Consider the following 23,067-nt stretch of genomic DNA (forward strand, 5'->3'; position numbering starts at 1 on the left):
CCCCCCCGACTTAATTAAACTTATATATAATAAAATCTATTAATTAAAAAAATTTAGAAACTATCGGAGGTCGTTTTTGACATCAGAAACTAGCTTTAAATAACTTTACCGAAGTAAAATCCGTGCGTTACAACTTTAGAACGATGAATGAAATTTGATATCAAACTTCCATTAAAAAACAATTTAAATGCAATTAAGTGTGAATCGTGCGTCATTAAAGGTAAATTAAAATCGCGATAAAATTTTTTCGCGCGGGAAAAAATTTTTGAAAAATTTTGGAGACTTAAAAAACATTCCATAAAGCCAAAAAAAGCAAAACTTTTAGAAGACCAAACGCCCGAGTTTTATGTAACGCTATGTAACTTGCCCGAGATATCTCGGGCTTGGGGATAGGTTAAGGAAAACGTTTCTGTTAGCGAACCCTTTGTTAAATATTTCGAATATCACCACTGATTATAAGCCAATTTTAATTTGCAATTATGAACTTGTAAAACATTGTTTCCCTTTGTCTAAACCAACCAAGCCACAGACTTTCATCTGCAATCAATTTTTTTTTACTCCACAATCATCAAAAGGTAACAGTATATATGCCTTGCCTTTAGTCCTCCATTTTTTTCAATACATCATTACCATACTTTAATTGATATCTTAACTTCAACTTTACTCTTATATTATTATAGTTCAACTTTTACCTTGAGAGCTGCAAGTTTCTTGTAATTCAACCCATTCTATATAATAAGCTCAGAGAACTATTAGAAACTGACTGTCAATTTTATCATAGGCCTACGATAGCTCTTATTTGCTGTAAAAAACCTAACAATCAGTTGTCAGTTTGTCATTGGATAACATTGACACTTAAATTGTTTACCACTTAATTTTTTCAAAGTTATTTTGATATTTATTATTATTTGATAAGTAAAACAATGATCATGCAAAAAGTGATAAATGTTTTTATCAATCACAAATTTTTTAAGAAGTTTCATCTCAAATATTCTATTTTTTTCCATTTTGTTTATTTTTTAATTACATCTTTAATGAATTGCTAGTGAAAATTAAACAAAAGAAATGGGGAAAAATGTACATTCTAAACACACACTGATAAATTATTATTTTCAACAGCCACTTCAATGCGGAATATACAGGATATTTAAGTTAAGCAAAATTTTTATTTTCATTCTAGCAATTTCTTTTATATACACAAAAATTATGGTACTTGCATTATTTCAATATAAGTTGTATGTTTTGTTCTTGAAAATTGTACTTTGCAAGTTTTTTAATATAGGATGTCTGCAAAGAAATTTGCATTCTGTTGCAATTTTTTGACAAATGATTGATCATATATGTAGTCTGAGCAAGAAATTTACAATTTTGTGTGTATGTTATCAACAAATTATATTGACAGTCACCGACAATGCTACATTTAAAATATTTTCTATAATCTATATTGATGACAATATTGAGAATTCAACCAAGAAGCTTTGCATTTTAGAAAATAAGTTATAAATTAAAGAAAATTATATTCTGATTCTTCTAAATATGTATGGGGCAATAACTATTATGCTGCTTTCTGATTCTTTTATGGTTCTATTTATTAAACAACTGTAGCAATTTATATAATTAATAATGAAAAAAATCTAAATCAAATAATATATATATTTTAAATCTAATATAAGAGTTTTAAAATCTATTATCAAAGAAAGAAAAGAAGAAAACATATCTACCAAAATGTTATATATATAAAACAAAAATTCAAACCTTATTTAGTAATTTAACTAGTCTGCAAAGACTTACTTATATTAGGACTTGTTATGTCAAGAAAAAATGAGTCTCACACACTGTAATAAGCAATAAATATACATTGTTTAACAATAAAAATGCCACAGAAAGACTTTTTTGTTAATAAAAAATCATAATTAAACTGAATATATAAGAACTTTCTGGATCTGCAGACAAGCTTTCTCCATATCAACAGTGAAGATAAGTTTTCTTATTCCAAGCGTAAGTGTCAGACTCTGCCCAACACAAACAATAAAATACTTAATGTGTTTTGAAGTCAAGACAATTTTCTAATGTAATAAAATGTAAAGATGATTCTAGACTCTTTTTTGATGTGGAAAATTTACTGCAGGTAATATGCAGTGATTTTAATTTGCACAAAGTTAGAATGATTTTAACACACAACCAATAGATTATAGATACAAAATTAAAGTACTTTAAATTTTTTGGTGGTGTTAGAGACCAGTTTTTATATAAATTCAAAGACAAAGTGCTTACAAAAATAAAAATTCAAAAAAATAATATCATAAGAACACATGTCACTTTTCTTCTAACTGATGAATGAAGTCACAGAAACAAGATTTTCAATGAAAACCTCCTATGAATAGAAATTACTATTGGAAAAAAAATTGTCAATATAGCATAAATTGAATCTCTATTTTTTTATACAGTCTCAAACTTTCTTTTGGCTTTTCTGTAAAATTGTTCAAAATTAACAACCAACCTTCTCCCAATGATAACTTTTATAACAACCCATTCTCAAAAATATAAAGGTTATTATAAAGTATTTTAATAACTACAATGAAAATTGTGAAAAAAATTTTCAATAATGATCTGACCACACATTATAAATTATATCCTATAAAAAAAATCTACAAATTATTGTAAATGAAACTATTTAATAGAAACATCACCAAACAATTACCTAAATAATTGGGCTATAACTCCATTAATTTTAATAATTAATATTAAGTAATATTACTTAATATTAATTATTAAAATTAGTGTAGTTATAGCCCAATTATAAAAAATGCAAACCTCTGAACTTACAAATAAAATTCCAGCACAGTTTAATACAGATAAAAAACAAATGCTTTCAATCTACACAGATCATCTTCAGGTTAATATGTTCTAAAATGAAATGCAAAAAAGGAACATTTTAAAATTATTTGAAAACTCTTAAATATATAAAAATTGCACAAGTGTATATAATGTGATACAAATTACATAAATTCTGTAATACATAATAAAATATATGTATAAAAACAAGAATTTATAAAAACTTTTTAAATAAATTTTTATATTGGCTGTCCCCTTGTTGGTGTAAAGATTGCCAGGCATAAGATAATTGTTTTTCATCCTTGAAATTGATACAACATTTAGGCGATCATTTGTTGATGTTTCTATATACATATTGGACCTTGTGATGTTTGTTATACTTATTCAATAGGCTTTTGCTTTTATTTGGATCATTTAAAATTAAAACTAAAAATTAAAAAATTTGTTTCATATGAAATGAAGTTTGGTGAAAAATATAAATATAAAACAACAAATACTTGACTTCTAGTCAAGTATTTGTCAATACATCAATTGACTTCTAGTCTTAATTATTATTTTATTAATATTAGTCTATTGTGACTTTAATCTATTAATAGGACTTACTAAACTGATTTAATTTGCAGATGAAATTGAATTAGAGAGATTGAATTATTCTTTTGAACCAATAGACTAATTCAATTTCTCTAATTTCATCCACAAGTTAAATCAGTAAATTCTATTAATAGATCACAGTCACAATAGACTGACATTAATAATATAGATATTTGACATTTAGCAAGTTTTTTCAAATCAATTTCATCTGATAATTTCAAACATGGAATTTTATAAATTCTTACCATGCAATCAATTTATAAATATTTCATGTCCATGTTAGACTGGTTGATGTAAAACAACTATATTAGACATTTAATATAATTGTATCTATTTTTAATTCTTTCAGATAATACACTCAAGCATTTCATTCCTGTAATATTAGACACAGAAATTCTGATAATTATGAATTATTGTTATTATGTGATAAATCCTATCTTTGATTACAGTGATTTTATGAAATTCTATTAAAAGTAGATGTGAAACCGCAGATTTTAGAACGGAAATTTTGTAAATGAAAGGAAACCTTCCTTTTTTTCCCGTTGTTCAAAATTGTTGTAAACACCCCTCTTAGAAAAACTCCTTGTGGAGTATGGAGCAGAGGTCTCCTCCAATTATCAACAGTTAGGTGGGAAAGTTGACACTTAGCTGTCACGAAATACAAGTCATCGTCAACAAATGGATGGCTTTCCCACACTAATGATATAAAAGAGCACGCTACTGGAAACATAGGGCGGATCAACCCAAGGAAGTTATTTCTGTACTTGTGTCGTCAATCTCCATGTTCAGGAACGGAATCCCATCGGAGAAGACATACGACCACCATACCTCAGCCATCCGCTCCAATCTTACACACAGAGGTATCTGTTAGAACTTCATGAACTCTCTCCCGAGTAGCATTTTTATCACATTTAACCACATTTAATAGAGTAGCGTTTAGTCAGATAGACTTGTAACCGAATTTTGTATGTTAACTTTAGTTAATCAATAAATGTTCTGTTTGTTAATCTGTCGATCCTTTTCCCAAGAATACACCTATCCATGTACTCGCGACCTCCCCACTCAGTTTTTACCGACGCAGAGGTTGGGTTTTAACAACCTGTGCAGTGTAAGTGGTCATCAGGGATCATCCCAGTGGCCCTCTGCTTATCTCACATGAAGATTTGTTAAAATCTTCAATTGATAATAATCAAATAATTAAATTGAATATATTCTTCAATTATGTACAAAAGAAAAAAATGCTTGTTTATACAACTAAATTTTTTTTTTGGTAATAAATATTAACATAGTAATTTTTGAACACTAAAATTTCTATGGCATTAGAAGAGATTTTTATCATCATAAGTTCAAAAGAAATGAAAATGTTATATATCTAGGCTGTTTGAAAATCAACATGGTACAAACACCTGGTTGACTGCAGCACCACAGTGCATGAGTAAAAATAAGTTGTCTCATGTTGGCTTATATAACCTCAATTAGTGTTTGGTGCTTGGTCTGTAGTGAGTGAAGAATGATCGCTGATGTAATTGAAGTTCCTGACAAATATAAGGTTTGCACTATAATTTGCTTTTTGCAAACTGAAGGATGAAGTGAAGCTGAAACCCATCACAGGATGAGTACCGTGTATGGAGAAAAATTCACATGTGAAGGTTGTATGTGGAAATGGTGCCAAAAATTTTGAGGGAGAAAAACAGATATGCATGATGAAGAGGGACAAGAAAGAACATATGCAGTGACTGATATCCTTGTTGAACAAAGTGGACAAAGTGATTTGTGAGTGTTGCTGCTTCACAATATCAGAACTGTCTTGTGAATTTCCTGCAATTGAGATTGTGATTTCAACTCTAGGTTATCACAAGTTTTGTGCCAGCTGGGTTTCCAAACACCTCACGGAAGATCACAGAATGAAGTAAATGTGGTTGGACATTGCAGTTTTTGCAATGCAACAATACAGATGGCAAGATCATAACAGGTGAAAAAACATGGGTTTACTTTGAGAATGTGCAGACAAACAAACAATCAAAACAGTGGATCATACGACCTCACTGAACAAACCTAAGAAGCTTATGGCTATAGTCTTTTGGGACTGTAAGGGAGTGTTGCCGATAGAGTTATGGAGCAAGGTACCAGTACAACCATTACTATGGATGCATATTGCAAAAAGCTTCAATGAGCAATTCAGAACAAAAGACAAGATATGTTGACCTCAGATGTTTTTTTGGTCCTTGAAAATGCATGCCCTCACACAGCTGCATGCACAAAAGAGTTGCCCCAACAGTTTCAATGGGAGGTGTTCAACCACCTAGTCTACAGTCCAGATCTTGCACCAAGTGATTATCATTTGTTTGCAAAAATGAAATTTTGGATGGGGTTTCAGCAATTTGATAACAATGAAGAGCTGATAGATGGTGTTCAGGACTGGCTGATATCCTTGGCAAAAATTTCTTTCAAGTTAGGTATACAGAAGATGGTGTCACACTGACAAATGTCTGAATTTATACAGCAATTATGTTAAAAAATAGTTTATGTACATGTGCAACTTTTGTGTATAATAAATATAGTTTTCCTTCTTTTCTCCCATTTAATTTCATGCCTCTTGGAGGTTGATTTCCAAATAGCCCTCATATATGAAGTTTCTTCCAAGTTTTAGTGGAAGAATTCTTGTTGTAAATTATTGTAAGTTATAAAAAGTTTAAATTTAATTTCACCAATGATAATTGACATCATATCATACTAAAATTTATCAAATGACCTCATACTAGAGGAACTTGGATTAGTTTACAAGTCTATTTGTTCAAAAGTTGTTAACTGAACTCTTAAAAACAAGAAATAAACATAATTAAGAGTGAAAAAAAAAAAAAACAAATTCTTCATTAGAAAAAGACAATTACTAAAGAATCCATGAAGTTTCAATAATAGTTCTAATGTTTCAATGAAAAAGAACATGAATGATCACTACTAGGCAAATGTTATCTGAAGAGTTTGAAAACAGATTTGAAAAATTGAGGAAGTCTATTCCCATTAGTTCTTGTCAAATTCAACAGAATGCCTAAAAATCAGTTTACTCCAAGTAAAAAGATATAATTATCTCTTTGAACAAAGTATACACAATATTGTCAGAAGTACAATTTTTGTGCAGTGACTGCTAAGGACTAAAGTCATACTCAATATCTAAAGCTGGTTTTTCTCAGTAAATCTTTTTTGAATATTCAGATATTTGTTGCAATTATACCCACAAGAATTCAAAGTTGTGTAGTTAGGAAAAATCAAAATTGTACACTATAAAATGCTGCAAGCATAACAAAATCACTAATTCATTGATTAAACTAACAGAATATAGCATGGGTTACCATACATATATTATCCTACTAAATGAACACATCAGATAATTTTTAAAAATTGTCTAAATTGAAATAAATTTCTCAAACTATTGACTTCTTTTAAGAGGCTAAAGAAATGGGAATAACTAGCAACTTCCCAAAATAACCATGTCAAAATAATTATTCTTAGAAAACTAAAACAACTCAAATTTTGCTAATTATTAATTTTATATTAATTTTGTATTTTTCTGGATTATCTAGATAATCCAATTCCCTATTGATGGATATTTTAATCAAAAAGGCATTGTCATTTTACAAATTTTACAAACAGTTTCTAATAAAAGCAAATACTATTTACTTTGATTAAAAAAAAAAAAAGAAAAAAGGGAAAAAAGCATTTGATTATGTTTTATTTATTATAACACTCATTTCTTTCTTTCTTTCCATTATTAGACTTTTAAGAACGATTTTTATTTGTGAAAAGGCAAATTTAAATTTAAGTCTAATTTTAAAAATATTTCTAGAAGATTATTTTAAATTGTTGAAATTTTTTTTGATAGTAGAGAAAAAAAATCTTAATTTTTTATTATCTCTATTGAAATGCAAAAAGATCAATTTATTATTGTTATAATGTACCAACAAGAAACATTACTCAAGTGTTCCTCTCCAATTCTGATGATTCTTATATATGACATAGATAAAAGAAAAGGTCTTAGTTTTTTTATATTGGCAAAAAAATATTTGTAGGGAATGAAATCAGACCTCAAAGGATGGGCATATCAAGCAGTGATTTTACAATTTCAGAAACCGTTATCAAATTTGAATAAAAACAGCATAAAAATACTTTTTATAATAAATATATTTTTGTTGACACCTAGTGAAATTTTTATGAGTCAATACCAGGGCTATGGAATCTGAAGCAAATTTGTTGCAAGAGAAGTTGGAGTCTGAATTAGTAAAAATGGGCCAACTCAAACTTTTGTTTTTTTTTATTTTGTATTTTATATTAAGCTTCTAATAGGAGCATTAACCTCCTACATAAAATAAGATTTTGCATTATGGGAAGTTGCTATAATGCAAGATCTTATTTTAAGATGATTTCCATACTTCAAGATCTNATTTTTATTAGTCATGTTTTTTCCATTTGAAAGGGTTAAAGAATCTGTCTAAAGTTGATTGCTTTTCTCTCTTCAAGATTTTTCAAAAGTATTTACAGTCGACCCCCGTGCAGAGATCCCTAAATTCCGTAATATAATTTATAATTTTATAATGTATTGATTCCAAACAAATGTTTATATTAAGTTTGTAATAATTTTATAATTACAAACAACATTAGTATTCTCAAATATTAGAGGCAGTCAAATGAAAATGAGACAGATTATATAACAAGTGTGGCACGGTAATGCAGGTAGATGTGTATATAGAAGTGCCCTCAATTGGGAATCAGGAAGGAACAGCGTGAATATTCACCACTGTGTCATTTGTCTATTACATGCTCGAAGTGAGGTTGGCGAGTCATGCGTGTGTCCAATATCACTATGGAAGTCTGGTGCTTGTTGACTTTCTGGAACACAGCGCCACAATTAACGCACAGCGGTACATAGAAACTTTGCAAAAATTGAAGTGTGCCATCAAATCCAAACACCCAGGAATGTTGACAGACAGCATCATTCTGTTGCAGGATAATGCCCACCCATATGTTACCAAGGTTGTTCTGACTATGCTGCAGAAGTTTCGCTGGGAACTTCTGCAGCATAGTCCTTACACATCCTCCATACAGTCTCAATTTTTCCCCATGCAATTTCCATATTCCCGAAGAAAGACATTCGTGGCCATCAATTTGCTTCGGACAAAAAGGTGCATGCCTGGGTACAATCATGGTTCCATAGCAACTGCAAACATTTTTCTGTGAAGACATTGACCATCTTGTCTCATAGTGAGATAGATGTATTAACAGTTACGGCAATTACTTTTGAAATAATAAACAGTTTACTTACTTTTTCCCCATCTGTCTTGTTTTCATTTGACTGCCTCTAATATAATACTCTAATAACAACTTTGGTAATTTTAAATTATTCAAAATTTTAAAAAATTCTTTAATTTCACAGTCTAAAATTTTGTTCTTAAGAATCTCAAAAATAACATCTATATAATAGTTTCAGCAAAATAAAAGCTCTAAAATAAACAAATTATTAAAAACGTTTATTAATCAGTAATATAAAAAAATTAGAACAAACAATAGTCACTGTCAGATTTGACAAGATTTAAATAAAATCCTAAAATTTAATATTTTTGAATATTTTCCATAAAAAGAAGGAAAATAAAATTTATGCAAACAATATTTACATGAACAAATGGAATTACTCTTTATATTTAGGTTTATACTGTTCATAATTAATAACTTAACATAAATTATTAATTTATATATCAAATAATAACTATACTGTAAATAATTTGTTGTATTTTTTCAATCCTAAGATGTACAGTTGACCCTTCTATAACACTGTTGATTTTTCCGTTTTATATGAATTCCATGTTGTACGAGTCACTTAGATTTTACAAATATGTGAGCCGTTCATAGCCCGGCACACATTTGTAAAATCTAAGTGACTCGTACAACATGGAATTCATATAACACGGAATAATCAACAGTGTTTTGGGGGGGGTCAACTGTACTTATTTTTACTCATTTTTATTTATCTGTAGAAGTAGTGCTTCTTAATCTGCTGTCCAAAACAATCAAAAATCACTATAAGTAAACTATAGTGTTATAAAACCAGATTTTCCACTACATTGCTTAATGTCCACATCAATTCAAATAACTTTGATGAAAACAAGCATTTAATTTAAGCCTACAATATGGCATTATGATGCAGTGTTAAAATAATTAGTTCTTGTACATTCAAAAGAACATGACAAGAGCTGTAAAAAAAAATACCTACTTAATTGCATCTCTATTATTTTTCTAACTTATCCTTACTTAATATGTACAGTATATACAGTTTGTTAGTTTATTTGCAAAGTGTTTATACCCTCCCAGCAAAAAGATTTAAAAAAACTAAGATTGAACTGATCAAATTTTAAATCATAGCTTAATTACTAATATCTATGCAATCCTTTACAACATTTTATACATCACATACATTACTAGATTTGAATAATACTAAAATTTTAACTGAAAATAATAAAGTTATTAATAGATAATTTACATAGTACTATTTTAAATAAATACTCGATATTCTAAAATTAAATATTGTAAAGTTTTCGTTATTCATTCTAAAATGTATATATCACAAGACAGTGGTGTCACCAGAGGGGTCCAAGGAGTCCTGGCACCCCCAAAGTAAAAGGAAAACAATTAGTTGTTTTCCTTTTACTTTGGGATGTGAGGACCCCTCCGCCCCTCTTCTCCAAAAATTTTTTCTTAATATAAATAAAAAATAAATTTTAATTATGTCATGTCTTTTATTTTTTATAAATTAACAGTCATATAAGGTAGGAATTTTCTTGAATTAACATTAAAATTTTTTTCTGTTCAACTCAACTTCCCCAAGATTAAATTTTTAGTGCGTCACTATCACAAGACAAACAAACAAAATATGATCATTTCACTACCAATGAAAACTGATTTAAACACTCAATATTTCAAAATACTATAGTCCAATTTTCTTAATAGAAACAGCCAAATGACAGTTCATGGACAAACTGAAGCCACCAGCCTGTTTCTTTCATCCTCATAATACAGTCCTTCCAACAATAATAGAGCATACAGTGATTGTCTAGAAACTCTATTTTCATGTAACTTTGATGAAATTTTCTAGTACAGTGGGTGATCGGTTAACAAACGTAATCCGTTCCAAGACTTTGTTTGCTATCCAAATTGTTTGTTAACCGATTATTGATTTAACATAAGTTTTAATGGGAATTTAATTAATTCGTTCTGGAGACCCCAAAATAAAAAAAATATATACTTTCTTACTACGTTTATTTATATGTAATAATAAAAATACATACATACACAGTCTTGCATTTTTATTAGTCATGTTTTTTCCATTTGAAAGGGTTAAAGAATCTGTCTAAAGTTGATTGCTTTTCTCTCTTCAAGATTTTTCAAAAGTATTTAATAGCATTGTAATTGCAGAGATCCCTAAGCCTACTAACCTCAAGCTGGTTTGAATGCCATTCTAAGACCATTGTTCCGACATCCTCCTACTTCTTCAAAAGATCTTTAATAGCAGATATCGTCATTAATCCTCTTTTTCAGAAGAAAACATAACTCACCAAGTTTCTTGGTGTTCATCATCAGATCAGTTTCAGTTTCCATTATGAGATCGTCAATGTTCTTTATTTCTCAAATGTAATTTTTGTTACTCTAGCTGCTTGAGTCTTCTTGATTATACAGTATCTTTCTTAGATAAGATTGAACTGCGGTCTACCATAGACCTGTTCAAGCAATACTGCCCAGCAACATCAGACATTCTGCCCACTCTCTACCTTTGCTATTATACTTTCACCTTTCGAAAATAAAAAGCGACACAAAACTTAACAAGTGCTCGCCCGACAGTCTCACGAATACTATAAAAGAATTCTTTCTGTCAGAAAAATAAAAGGCTGGAATTACAAGGGAGAGTTTCAAAGTTTGGAGGAATACTATCCAATCAGTATATACCAGGTTGAGCATTGATGTCGACGTGTCCCATGTTCTGAAAAGTTTTGAATTGTTGCCTGAAGACAAGGGAAGACCAACTGGTATTCATTATTTTACATTGCTTCTTTTTGTGTTTGTTCTGTGAGGTGTTCGTTATCCGAACATGTATTGTCTGAACATAAAACTCTTTCACAAAAGTGTTCGTTAACCAATCACCCACTGTATTGTATTAATAAACAAAATTATTTGCTTATTTTTCATTTATGTAGAATGTAACTGTATACCTCACTGTAAATATGGGTTCATTTTATGCCAATTTGATTTGTGCTGGCTTTTGTAAAAACGGAACTGTGGCATAAACCGAGGGCTACCTGCTACCTGTATTTTTGCAGAATGACCAGCATGCCGGTCTATCTGGGGGAGACCACAAAACCAGATATTTCTGCATGATAAAAGCCAGCATGCCGGTTTAAGTCAGGTACATCCCTCTCTAGAGGGTGCATTGAAAGAAACAAATGAGTTATGTCATGTAAAAATGAATGCATTTTCATTCTAAAACTGTCAGCATTACATCAAAAATTATGATTACGTCTTATTTCACAAAGCTTTTTAATGTTTGTAGACGTCATAGCCTACAAGAAAGGGTCGACGTCGAGATCATTTTTAATTGTGTGTGAAAAATTTGATTGTATTTTTATGTTATTTTTTAGATGATTTTTTGTCTTATTCATCAGCTATTTTTTGTAGTTCATGGACTGGAATGAAAAGGATAATAAAGACAGACTGAAACTTTGTTTCTATAGTCATTTTCTTCAAATTTTTTGAAATAAGTCAAAATAATCTTGGGCTTCCAAGTACTATGATTGTGTTTAATTTATTCATTTTGTCTTCTTTATAACGACATAAAACTCGTGGAATTCCAAAAGTGCTTTTTCTTTATGTGCATTTTATTGTTATTTGATTCAAAAATGCCAAAATAAATACATTAACTTTAAGAAACTGGCTATAAATTATCTTAACTTACACTGATTAACATTGGCTTTGTGTGAAATTTAAGAGGTTAATTAATTAAATTAATTAATTGCTGACCCTCAGCCTTTCTAAAATTCTCTACTTCTGTTCAAGAAATAGTTAAGATAATATCAATAAGCAGGATTTACTTATTGATTTGGAATATATTCTATTACAAAACTTCTTAAACTTCTCTATGGGAAAACTGTAGAGTAATGTGTTATATCCTCTATAAACTAAATTCAACATGCTTGCGAGGTTCCTCTGGTTATTCAAAAAATCCAGATACAACTGATCAAATTAGCTGTATTTTTTCTTTATAGAAAAGGAGCTTATGAATTTTAGATTTAAGTTTTAATATACAATCCTTCTTCATGTTAAGTGTGTTCTTACTCTCAGATCATACAAATGTAGGTGGTATTGGACAATTTATTTTTTATATTTATTATATTTTTATAGTCCAGTACCACCTATAGTCCAATTTGTATGATAACATGAAGAAGGATTGTATATTAAAACTTCAATCTAAGGCTGTGTACACATTAGTCACTTTGGTAACACACATTTTAAAAAACCAAGAGTTCCGTATAGATATACACACTCAAGCGCGTGTTGATAGATTTTGGTTAGGACGCATGTTTTGTGGGCGTCAGCTGAGCGCTTTGAGATACATGTGCTGCCATGCTGTTGTACATTCGATCACGCGCTTTCGGGTAGAGTGGACGCACGTTGGCCAAAATGGAGAACAATCATTTCAATACTGATCTATTTATTGATGAAATCTAAAAGACCAGCCATCGTCAAATGATTTTATAGATATTCTAAAATAATTAAAAAACTTGGGTTCATATTGTCTTAGTTTTAGATACAATGCCACAAACATTCCATGTGTCAGTCTATCTCATAATATTGGGTGCACACAAAATTCTCTTTGCCTCTGCCATCACCTTTTATAGCAATGATGGAGGAGGCACACACAAGCAATTACTTTCACGTCCATTTCCAAACTGAGCCAGTGCAAACAGTCGATGAACGCCGAGCTAAATTCACGATGTGTACGCTGCTAACGCGTGTTTAACGCAATGCCCAACATGTACTAGCCCTAAAATGCATATGCTTCTTTTCTGTAAAGAAAAAATAAAGCTAATTTGATCAGTTATACTGGATTTTTTAAATAACCAGAGAAACCTTACAAGCACATTGAATTCAGCTTATAGAGGATATAACACACTATTACAAAAAAAAAATTTTTTAATTTATATATTTTCAATTATTTCTTTAGATTGCAAAAAATTCATAAACAGAAAAAGTTAATTTCTCAAAATGTGATAAAAACTGCTAGATGTTTCTTAATTATGTGCATTCCAGTATCATTATAAAAATAAAATTACAACAATAGCTACAAATCAAACTGATATTTTATCATATTTAATGAATTTTTCTATAATTTGTAACCATTAGAATAAATGTTATCCACTGTTCAAAACAGAGAACTGAGTAAAAGTCACAAAAAACCCACATAAATAAATTGCATTTCAATAGATAGTAACATAAAAACTTTAAGCAATGAAATTAAGGACAAATGACATACAGTATAAAGACAACAATTTTCTGGGTATGATAATTTATTCAGTTCTTATTAAAACATTTTATTCTCTATCGTAACTAATAAAATATAAACACACAAGAGTTTTATTGAAATCAATGAAATATTGACATATGAATTTATTCAATATTTTTATTATGTAGTAAAGAAAGTCAAAATTATATATTAATAGTCAAATGATGATTCTGAATTAGTTGGGCCTTATCTTGGCTAATTAAAATAAAGATAGTAAGCTAATATTTATATATTTAGTTAAACAAGTTAAGGTCCAATGAATCCATCATTATTTGAATTATTATAGAAATTAATTTGAATCAGTTTGAAATAGAAACGAACACCTAGTTTTGAAATTTATTAATCCTAATAATCTACAAATAACTGTTTCATATTTCTTTTTATAAGACAGACAACAGAATACATAATTTATAATGTGTTATATTTAGTAATTTATCTAAAAAAATAACATATACTTAACAAATATGAAATTAAAATTTACATAGTTTGAAATTTTTTTGATAGTAGAGAAAAAAAATCTTAATTTTTTATTATCTCTATTGAAATGCAAAAAGATCAATTTATTATTGTTATAATGTACCAACAAGAAACATTACTCAAGTGTTCCTCTCCAATTCTGATGATTCTTATATATGACATAGATAAAAGAAAAGGTCTTAGTTTTTTTATATTGGCAAAAAAATATTTGTAGGGAATGAAATCAGACCTCAAAGGATGGGCATATCAAGCAGTGATTTTACAATTTCAGAAACCGTTATCAAATTTGAATAAAAACAGCATAAAAATACTTTTTATAATAAATATATTTTTGTTGACACCTAGTGAAATTTTTATGAGTCAATACCAGGGCTATGGAATCTGAAGCAAATTTGTTGCAAGAGAAGTTGGAGTCTGAATTAGTAAAAATGGGCCAACTCAAACTTTTGTTTTTTTTTATTTTGTATTTTATATTAAGCTTCTAATAGGAGCATTAACCTCCTACATAAAATAAGATTTTGCATTATGGGAAGTTGCTATAATGCAAGATCTTATTTTAAGATGATTTCCATACTTCAAGATCTCTCTTTTCATATCACTAATTATTGCTGATTTCTTTTCAGAAATTTATATTCAAATACATTCTGGTGTTAGCTAATTCTAAATTTTTTTTTGTCAAAATAACCATAAAAAATGGCTAAGACAACATGGGTTAAACTAGTGTTTTTGAATACTCCATTATAGCCACAGATAAAAAACAGTGTGTGTGTCAATGTGCAGGTATATATTTTTTATATGCCAGTGCAATATTTTTTCACTAGCACAGTTTAATTTTATTTACAATATCAAAGTAAAACAAACTAAACAGTCAATCTTTATAATTATACACACAAAAAGAAAAATTAATTATAGTTTGATTAAATTTATAAATCATGTAATGCAGTAGATACATGTATAAAAAAAACAAATTAATTTGATATGAACAAATGTCTGAAGATTTACTTTTCATACTCAAAATCAATACTGTGATTTGAAATTTGAAGTGTGTAAACTTTACATTTCCAAAAATATATCAAATTTAGTAGTAGTTCTTCAGTCTAGAAACAGTTTTAAATATTTGTGTTATAATGGGCATCAACTATTGATCTTTATCAACATTTTTGATTGTTAAAAAAGTAATTTTAATAGCTTCAAATGGCCAAATGCCATATGTCATAGTCATCAAATTTTTGACAAAAATACAAACTTAATTTTAACCTACTTTACATAAAAATTTTACAATGAGAGAAGTTTTGAAAAAGTTAAGAGGTTTTGAAAGGTTGCAACATTAGTGACTCCTCCCCATAAAACTCTAACAAGTCTTTATTACAAACTGTTGTGAAGGAGAAACAACTGTCTCCTTTGAACCCCTTTGGGATGAAATTCACTAAGTCATCCTTGTGGTGACAAGAAATTTATATATGGGGAAACTATGCATTTTGAACAATCAAACATGTAACAGCCCTAAATTTGTACTGCCTGAGCATTGGGTGTCACTTCACAAGGTACTGTCTTAGCTTCTGCTTATTGACTACCTTTCTGAGTTTTTCCTATTTTATTTTTATATTTATCCCAATATTTTGCATTGTAAATATTATTTTTAATTTACATTATTATTTATGTATATTACGTGTAATGCAGATTATGTCATAATTTGATTCAGTATTACTTATAATATTTATATTATTAATATGTTATATTTTTTAAAATTTTTTGTTCTATTCTAATAATTTCAATTTTTTTTTTCTGCCATTCTGTATTAGATTTGTGTGATGATAAGCTTGTATATTGCCAAAAGTACTCTTTATATTTTGTTAATTCATGTTATGCTTATTAATTAAAGCACAGTGTTATCATCATCAACAGAGTTTTCCTACTAACCATTACTATAGTAACGGATAATGCCACAATCATATATTTGTAATATGGAATCTGCAAAACATGTTTCTACCAAGTGATATAATGTTAAATGGCATTGATCAAGTTTAAAGTGTGACTGCAATTTCTTTTACATTGCCAGAAATAGTTATACCCAGTGTATTTAGCTTAAACCTGCTGCACTCCCAACATGTCTTCATGTAATGTTAAACAGGTGTTGAATAGAATTTCCTAACCAAACTAATCAGAAATGAAAACAAAAGATGGCTGAAGAAACAGTCTACTTTGCACACCTTTCCTTCACAACAGGTTGTAATAAAGACTTTATTACATGAACATCTAAACAAAATAGATTCTCTTTGCCTAACTTTAAGTACAGGCATCATAATGATGTTAAACAATAAATCTCTTAAAATTCATAAAAATGCATTTTTGATTACTCATTATAAGAAATACATTGTCTCTTTGTACTGCAGGGATAGGTTCCAAGATTTTGGCATCTTTGTATTTTGACATTCAAGTCCATAATTAAAATGATATAGTACTTGCAGATAACCTACACAAATCTTCTCATATATTATAAAATCATTTTTAGATTACTTATAATACCTAGTATAGTGTAAATGCTATGTAAAGAAATTATTAGTTTCTAGACAATATGGTATAACAAGGAAAAAAGTCTGCACATCCAGTACAAACACAATCATCATAGGTCCAACTACACATTATCAGTAAACAACATTTTTTTTTTCTTTTACCACTTAGATTGTTTACATTTAATGACCTAAAACAAAAACATAGAATAAAACATATATTTAAAATACAATCAATACAACTCAAGTTATGTTTTTTTTGGAATCTGGAATTTTTTTCCAAATGCTTGGTGGAACCTGTTGGTTGAAAGGATCAACTGTACTTTCACATTGATTTTATTCAAATTGGATAAGTGTTACTATATGAAACTATAGAATCACTGCTTGATAATCCAACTTTGAAGGTTGATTTCACCCCTAAAAACATTCTTCTGCTGACAGTAAAACATACATCACTTGGTCTTTGGTGTTTTACAATATTCATAACAATAAAGTCAGAGAGAACTACATAACATTCCTCATAAGCATAAACTATATTTGAACTGAAATCTTTATTATTACAGTTTTCTCACGATATCCAATTTAGAAGAAATTTTTTGGAGTATTTAATTATAAAATCTATAAAACATCTATGAATATTTCAATATTGCCATTGATAATTCCTAATAATCTACAAATAACTGTTTCATATTTCTCAGTTTTTTAATTAAATATTCATAAATCTTATATATATAGTTTTCTAATTGTAAACTGGATAATTACTGTATTGATTAATAAGTTAAGAAAAAATTTTGGTAACTTATCAGATAAGTACTTAATTTTATAAATTTTAATTTAAAGTTTTCTATTCAATCATTTTATAGCTACAAGGTTATTTTAAAATACTATAAACACAATTTTACAAAGTATTTTCTTTCTTTATATTGGATAGTACCATAATTTATAATAAAACACAGAGATAAGTATGTGTAATTAAATTTTAAATTCTTTCTTGTAGACTATTTTGTTAAAATTAAGTAAAGAAAACCACCACATTCTGTCAACTTTCATAGATTCAACTTTATTGTTCTTCAATGCCATTTCATCTGGTGTTTGTGACTTCAAATTCAACATTTTAATTCAGAAATTTAATTTACTAATGAAGAGATAAATAATTCTAATATTTTTCATTTATGATAATTTTTTCTGAAACACCTAAATTTTTAATTTATTTTCAATAAATATAAAAATTTATTAAACTATTATACTAACCGATTATCAATTATTTTTTGGATGATCAATTATTAAAGATTATTAATAATCAGCCAATAATATACTGATATCAATTAGAAATGCCTGCCTAGTATATAGATACTTTAAAATCAATTTATTTTCAATTTTAGTCAATTAACTGTACTAATTATTTAACTTTTCACATTTTAAAAACACACAAATAATATATAAAAATTTTTCATTGAAATTTTACAATTAAAAACTATAAAATTCACCTATTTGTTTTATTTTTCTATATTCTTAATGCATTTCAACTTGTCTCTAAAAATATATATTTTTTAAAATCTTTCTTTAATGTTAGGTTCTTTTGGTAATTCACACTACTATCTTCAGTGCTGCTAAAAATACACAGAAACAAACTACTCTGTTATTAGCCTTAATTTTTTTTAAAGTTTCGTTTTGGTTAAATTACACATCCAAAACTGATATCAAATTTATTTTTAAAAATAACCTTATTGTAATAAATCAAAAATTCCTATATTTGCATTAAAATTCTTTTTGAACCAAAACAAATTTAATCTTATTATTTGATAATATTCTGATTAAACTTTAAGTTAATAACTTTACTGTTGAATACCTAATATCAAAATTCTTTCATTTCTTTTAGAAAGATTATGTTAATTATTAAGAAACAGCCAAAAAAGATTTTTCTACTAATTCTGAAACCTTAAATAAATAATATAGTTATTTAAATTTTTATTTAAACTATATTTTTTAAAACTGAAAAGCATTTGTTGATATGTAAATTTTATGAGTTGTGATATTACTAAATACAAGTGATATTTTCCTGCACTTTCAAATAATACAATAATTATCTATTTCTTGTAATTTTCATTACATAAAATTGTAAAATTTGTTGAAATTAGATTCTTAATCATTGCATTTATAAAAAAATATGTGATTAACTACTTAACATTTTCTATTTGCTTAATGACTGCAATCTATAACTGAATTAAATTTCCAATTTTTTTTTACACAATTATTTAAAAATATAAAAAATAAAGAAAATTTAAGAACATGTTTCTATTTTATGCAAATATTAAAAAATCTTTTGCTTTAAATCAAAAATTATAATCTGTCAATTTTACTTCATTCATTATATATATATATACTGTAATTTAAGTAAAATCAATTTAAGTTATTGAACTTACTTTCTTTTTATCTCTCATGGAGCCACGACCCCTCACCATTATTTTGCACCCAGTTTCCAATTCCAACTGTTTAGCAGTCATTCCACGAGGTCCCAAAATACGGCCCACAAAATTATACTGTATAATAAATAAACAGAAATTATAAAAAAAAGCTATGAAATAATAATATGTAGTTTCAAACAATAGAATTAGTAGCCTATCAAAAACAAAAATACATTTAAAACATTTGCCAATATTCTTTTATTACTGCTTTTATGAATCTAAATAGAATGAATATCAATTTATATTCATGCTATTTAGATCCATAAAACATTCTTTTTTGAAGAAATATACAAATTTGAAAATTAAGAGAAAATTACATAATTTTATAAGAGTCAAAAATTAAATATGATAATGATTAAAAATATTATTATACAATTTATGATTATTTACATCATCAGTCCAGTTATATACATGCTGTATATAATTTTTTCTGCAAGTTAACTAAACCTAAAAAGTTTTTAAAAATTAAAAAAAGCAAGTTCTTTAGAATGTTTATATTCTATCTGTTTTTGATAATTTAAAATTAGTAAAATATGTTAAAATACATATAATATGTATTTTATTTACAAAAAAAAAAAAAAAAAAAAAAAAAAAAAAAAAAAAAAAAAAAAAAAAAAAAAAAAAAAAAAAAAAAAAAAAAAAAAAAAAAAAAAAAAAAAAAAAAAAAAAAAAAAAAAAAAAAAANAAAAAAAAAAAAAAAAAAAAAAAAAAAAAAAAAATCAATATTTGTTTCATTTACTACTAAATGAAATAAATGGTTCAAGTCTTTTGGCAAAATGAAAGTATAAAAAAATTTTCAGTTTAGATATTTTCAATCACTTAAAATATCATAAATCAATATCATCATTCTAACTGCAAGAATAATTTTTGTATGTACAAGACAATTGTAAATAGAAAAATTATATAGGGAAAATTAATAATTTAAACTGGACATTCTGTCTTTATTCTATTCAAAGTATCCTGATGATGACCACATGAAAAAGTCAAAAGCATTTAAATAATAAAAATTAATGCTGATAAAGGCTTATTTTGAAGAGTTTTTTGTACAATCGCATGAATCAGTTTATGAAGTATAGTATTTCTAGTATCTATGATGTTATAATTTAATTTAATTACAGTTGAAAGTGTTAAAAAATGAATTTTCGCAAATCACACCTAAATTCAAAATTTCCAGCAAATAAAAGTTAAAAACACATATCGAACGTTTTCGGCCACTAAATTTATCGGCCTTCCTCAGGAAATATCAACTGGAAAAACCGTTCTATAAATAGAACTTAGCTGACTTTTAAATTTTTTTTAAAAAGAATGAAAACGGCTGTGACGTATCGTGTATGACATATATTACGAGTCTAGATAGCGTTTCCATGCTGAAGATACAGGAATGACATCTGTGTTGATGCAGTTTCTACTCATGCTCACCTTGTAGATCTCTACTGCTTCTACAATTTTTATATTTTGCCTGTCGAAAACATTTTGTATTAGCTTGGCCTGGTCCCAACAGGGGGAAATCCCGGATCGCTGGCATACCGTGCTAAAGCCATACTGATGTTACCTTTTAGCACATCATATTTATGATCGTTTAGTCTGGCTTGCAGCGATCTGTACGTGGATCCTATGTAAGCTAGTAATCTGTCAAACCTTTCGTCATATAGGGGGATGTGGTAAATCCCAGGAGCCAGAGCGTCTTTATTGTCATCCTTCGCATTTGAGAGAAGGCAGAAAACGGTGGGAAAACGCGAAGGACGACAATGAAGATTCTCTAGAAGCAGTAGAGATCTACAAGGCGAGCATGAGTGGAAACTGCATCAACACAGATGTCATTCCTGTATCTTCAGCATGGAAACGCTATCTAGACTCGTAATATATGTCGTACACGACACGTCACAGCCGTTTTCGTTCTTTTTAAAAAATTTAAAAGGCAGCTAAGTTCTATTTATAGAACGGTTTTTCCAGTTGATATTTCCTGAGGAAGGCCAATAAATTTAGTGGCCGAAAACGTTCGATACGTGTTTTTGACTTTTATTTGCTGGAAATTTTGAATTTAGGTGTGATTTGCAAATATTACAGTTCCAGTTTATGGTGAGGTTGTATTTAGTTAAAATCAATTTTCTGAAACCATATCTTTTGCTTATATACAGTCAATTCCACTTAATTGGGACATGTCAGGACTAATCCATTTTGGCCTGATTAAGTGACTGCCCCAATTAAACAAACTGATATTTTATTTCAGAATTTATTATGTAATATGTAGGTAAATAAATAAGCAGGTAAAAGATAATAATTAGATACCTATTTTAATGCTTTATTACAGAAAATATTTGTACTATAAATTTGTCAGACTCACAACGATAGATAACTGATTCACATCACGCTAGTGTTGCCAAATACAGTATTAGTAGTGATGTACACAAGGGTTGACTGTTTGATTTGTTCCTGATCAAACAATTTTTCTTTTCTCCCTTTTTAGTTTGAACAAGTTCTAACTAAAAAGGGAGAAAGGAAAGGGTTCGTCCAAAAGTCACCTTATGCTCTTCCTTTGAGCACAGTTTCTTCACCACATCTCAGAGATGGGCCACTTTGGCAGGAGCATCCATAGAATCCACCAGCTCTGAATGCTAGTCTCAACAATCAGATGGCTGCTGTCCGAATCTAGATGTAATCATGCACACAATACCTTCCAAAAGAACTCTAGCAGTCTTCCAACTCAGTCAAGAGAATTGAAAAATTGTCCATATATCTTTGTCCCTTCATTTTTAAGCAGATCATCCAGTCCAATCCAGAGCAGGGTCAGTAGCTCACATTCAGGTCTGCCTCAGACAGGGTCCCCCATGTGATATGTCCCGCTATGCTAACACCCTCCGGATAAACTGAACTGCCTGAGTGAAAGACAAAATCACTGTCTCTGCCAACTGTTAGGCCTACACAACATTACTGTACTACATATTTTCGGAAGTTCCCTAAAATATATGAAAAATTGCTAAATTCCTTTTCTGCTACTGTCCAAATTAAGCAATTAAATTATGTATTAATTTATTAGTTTGGTTTCTGTTCTTTGAGATTTGCCCAATAAAGCAGCCGCCTGATTAACCGGTGTCCCAATTAAATGGAATCGACTGTATTATTACTTTTGACAATATATAAATGACAAATGGTTTCAAAAGCATTTTGTATTGAAAATATCAAATATAAATTTATAGAATGCATTTACAGTATTTATTTTTTCAAGATAATATTAAATATTTACTTTGGCATTACTTCATAATTTACTATTACCACTTTTCAAAATTTTTATTTTAAGAAAAATAGATAGTTCATTTCTATACGAATAAATGTTTCAATAATTTTATCATAAGTTTAATTTTATTTCATTAAAACAAATGAAAAAAAATTATCTTACAGTGAACCAATGTACTCTCTTGAAGTGTACAATGATTCACTGTAAAGTGATATATAAAAACAAAATTATGCAAAAAATAATAATAATAATAATAATAATAATTGAATGCTAAAATTGTATTAAAAAATTTTTATTCAAAGTTTCAAATCCTTTTTAAAACGACAAGATATATAGATATATAAGCTATGAAAT

The 23,067-nt window shown here is 28.3% G+C and overlaps 1 protein-coding gene across 2 annotated transcripts in view; it reads right to left on the bottom strand.

Annotated features, from left to right (window-relative positions):
• The window catches only part of LOC111619742 (protein held out wings-like), a 79,957-nt gene that overhangs the window by 40,757 nt on the left and 16,133 nt on the right, over nt 1-23,067 (bottom strand). For both annotated transcript variants that reach the window (XM_023361554.1, XM_023361553.1), the window contains exon 3: nt 19,437-19,553. In XM_023361554.1, the coding sequence (XP_023217322.1) occupies nt 19,437-19,553 (117 nt within the window). The remainder of the gene's footprint in view (nt 1-19,436; nt 19,554-23,067) is intronic.

The sequence above is a fragment of the Centruroides sculpturatus genome, unplaced genomic scaffold (assembly GCF_000671375.1).
Source record: "Centruroides sculpturatus isolate CEXI.00-Female unplaced genomic scaffold, Cexi_2.0 scaffold88, whole genome shotgun sequence".
NCBI lineage: Eukaryota > Metazoa > Arthropoda > Arachnida > Scorpiones > Buthidae > Centruroides > Centruroides sculpturatus.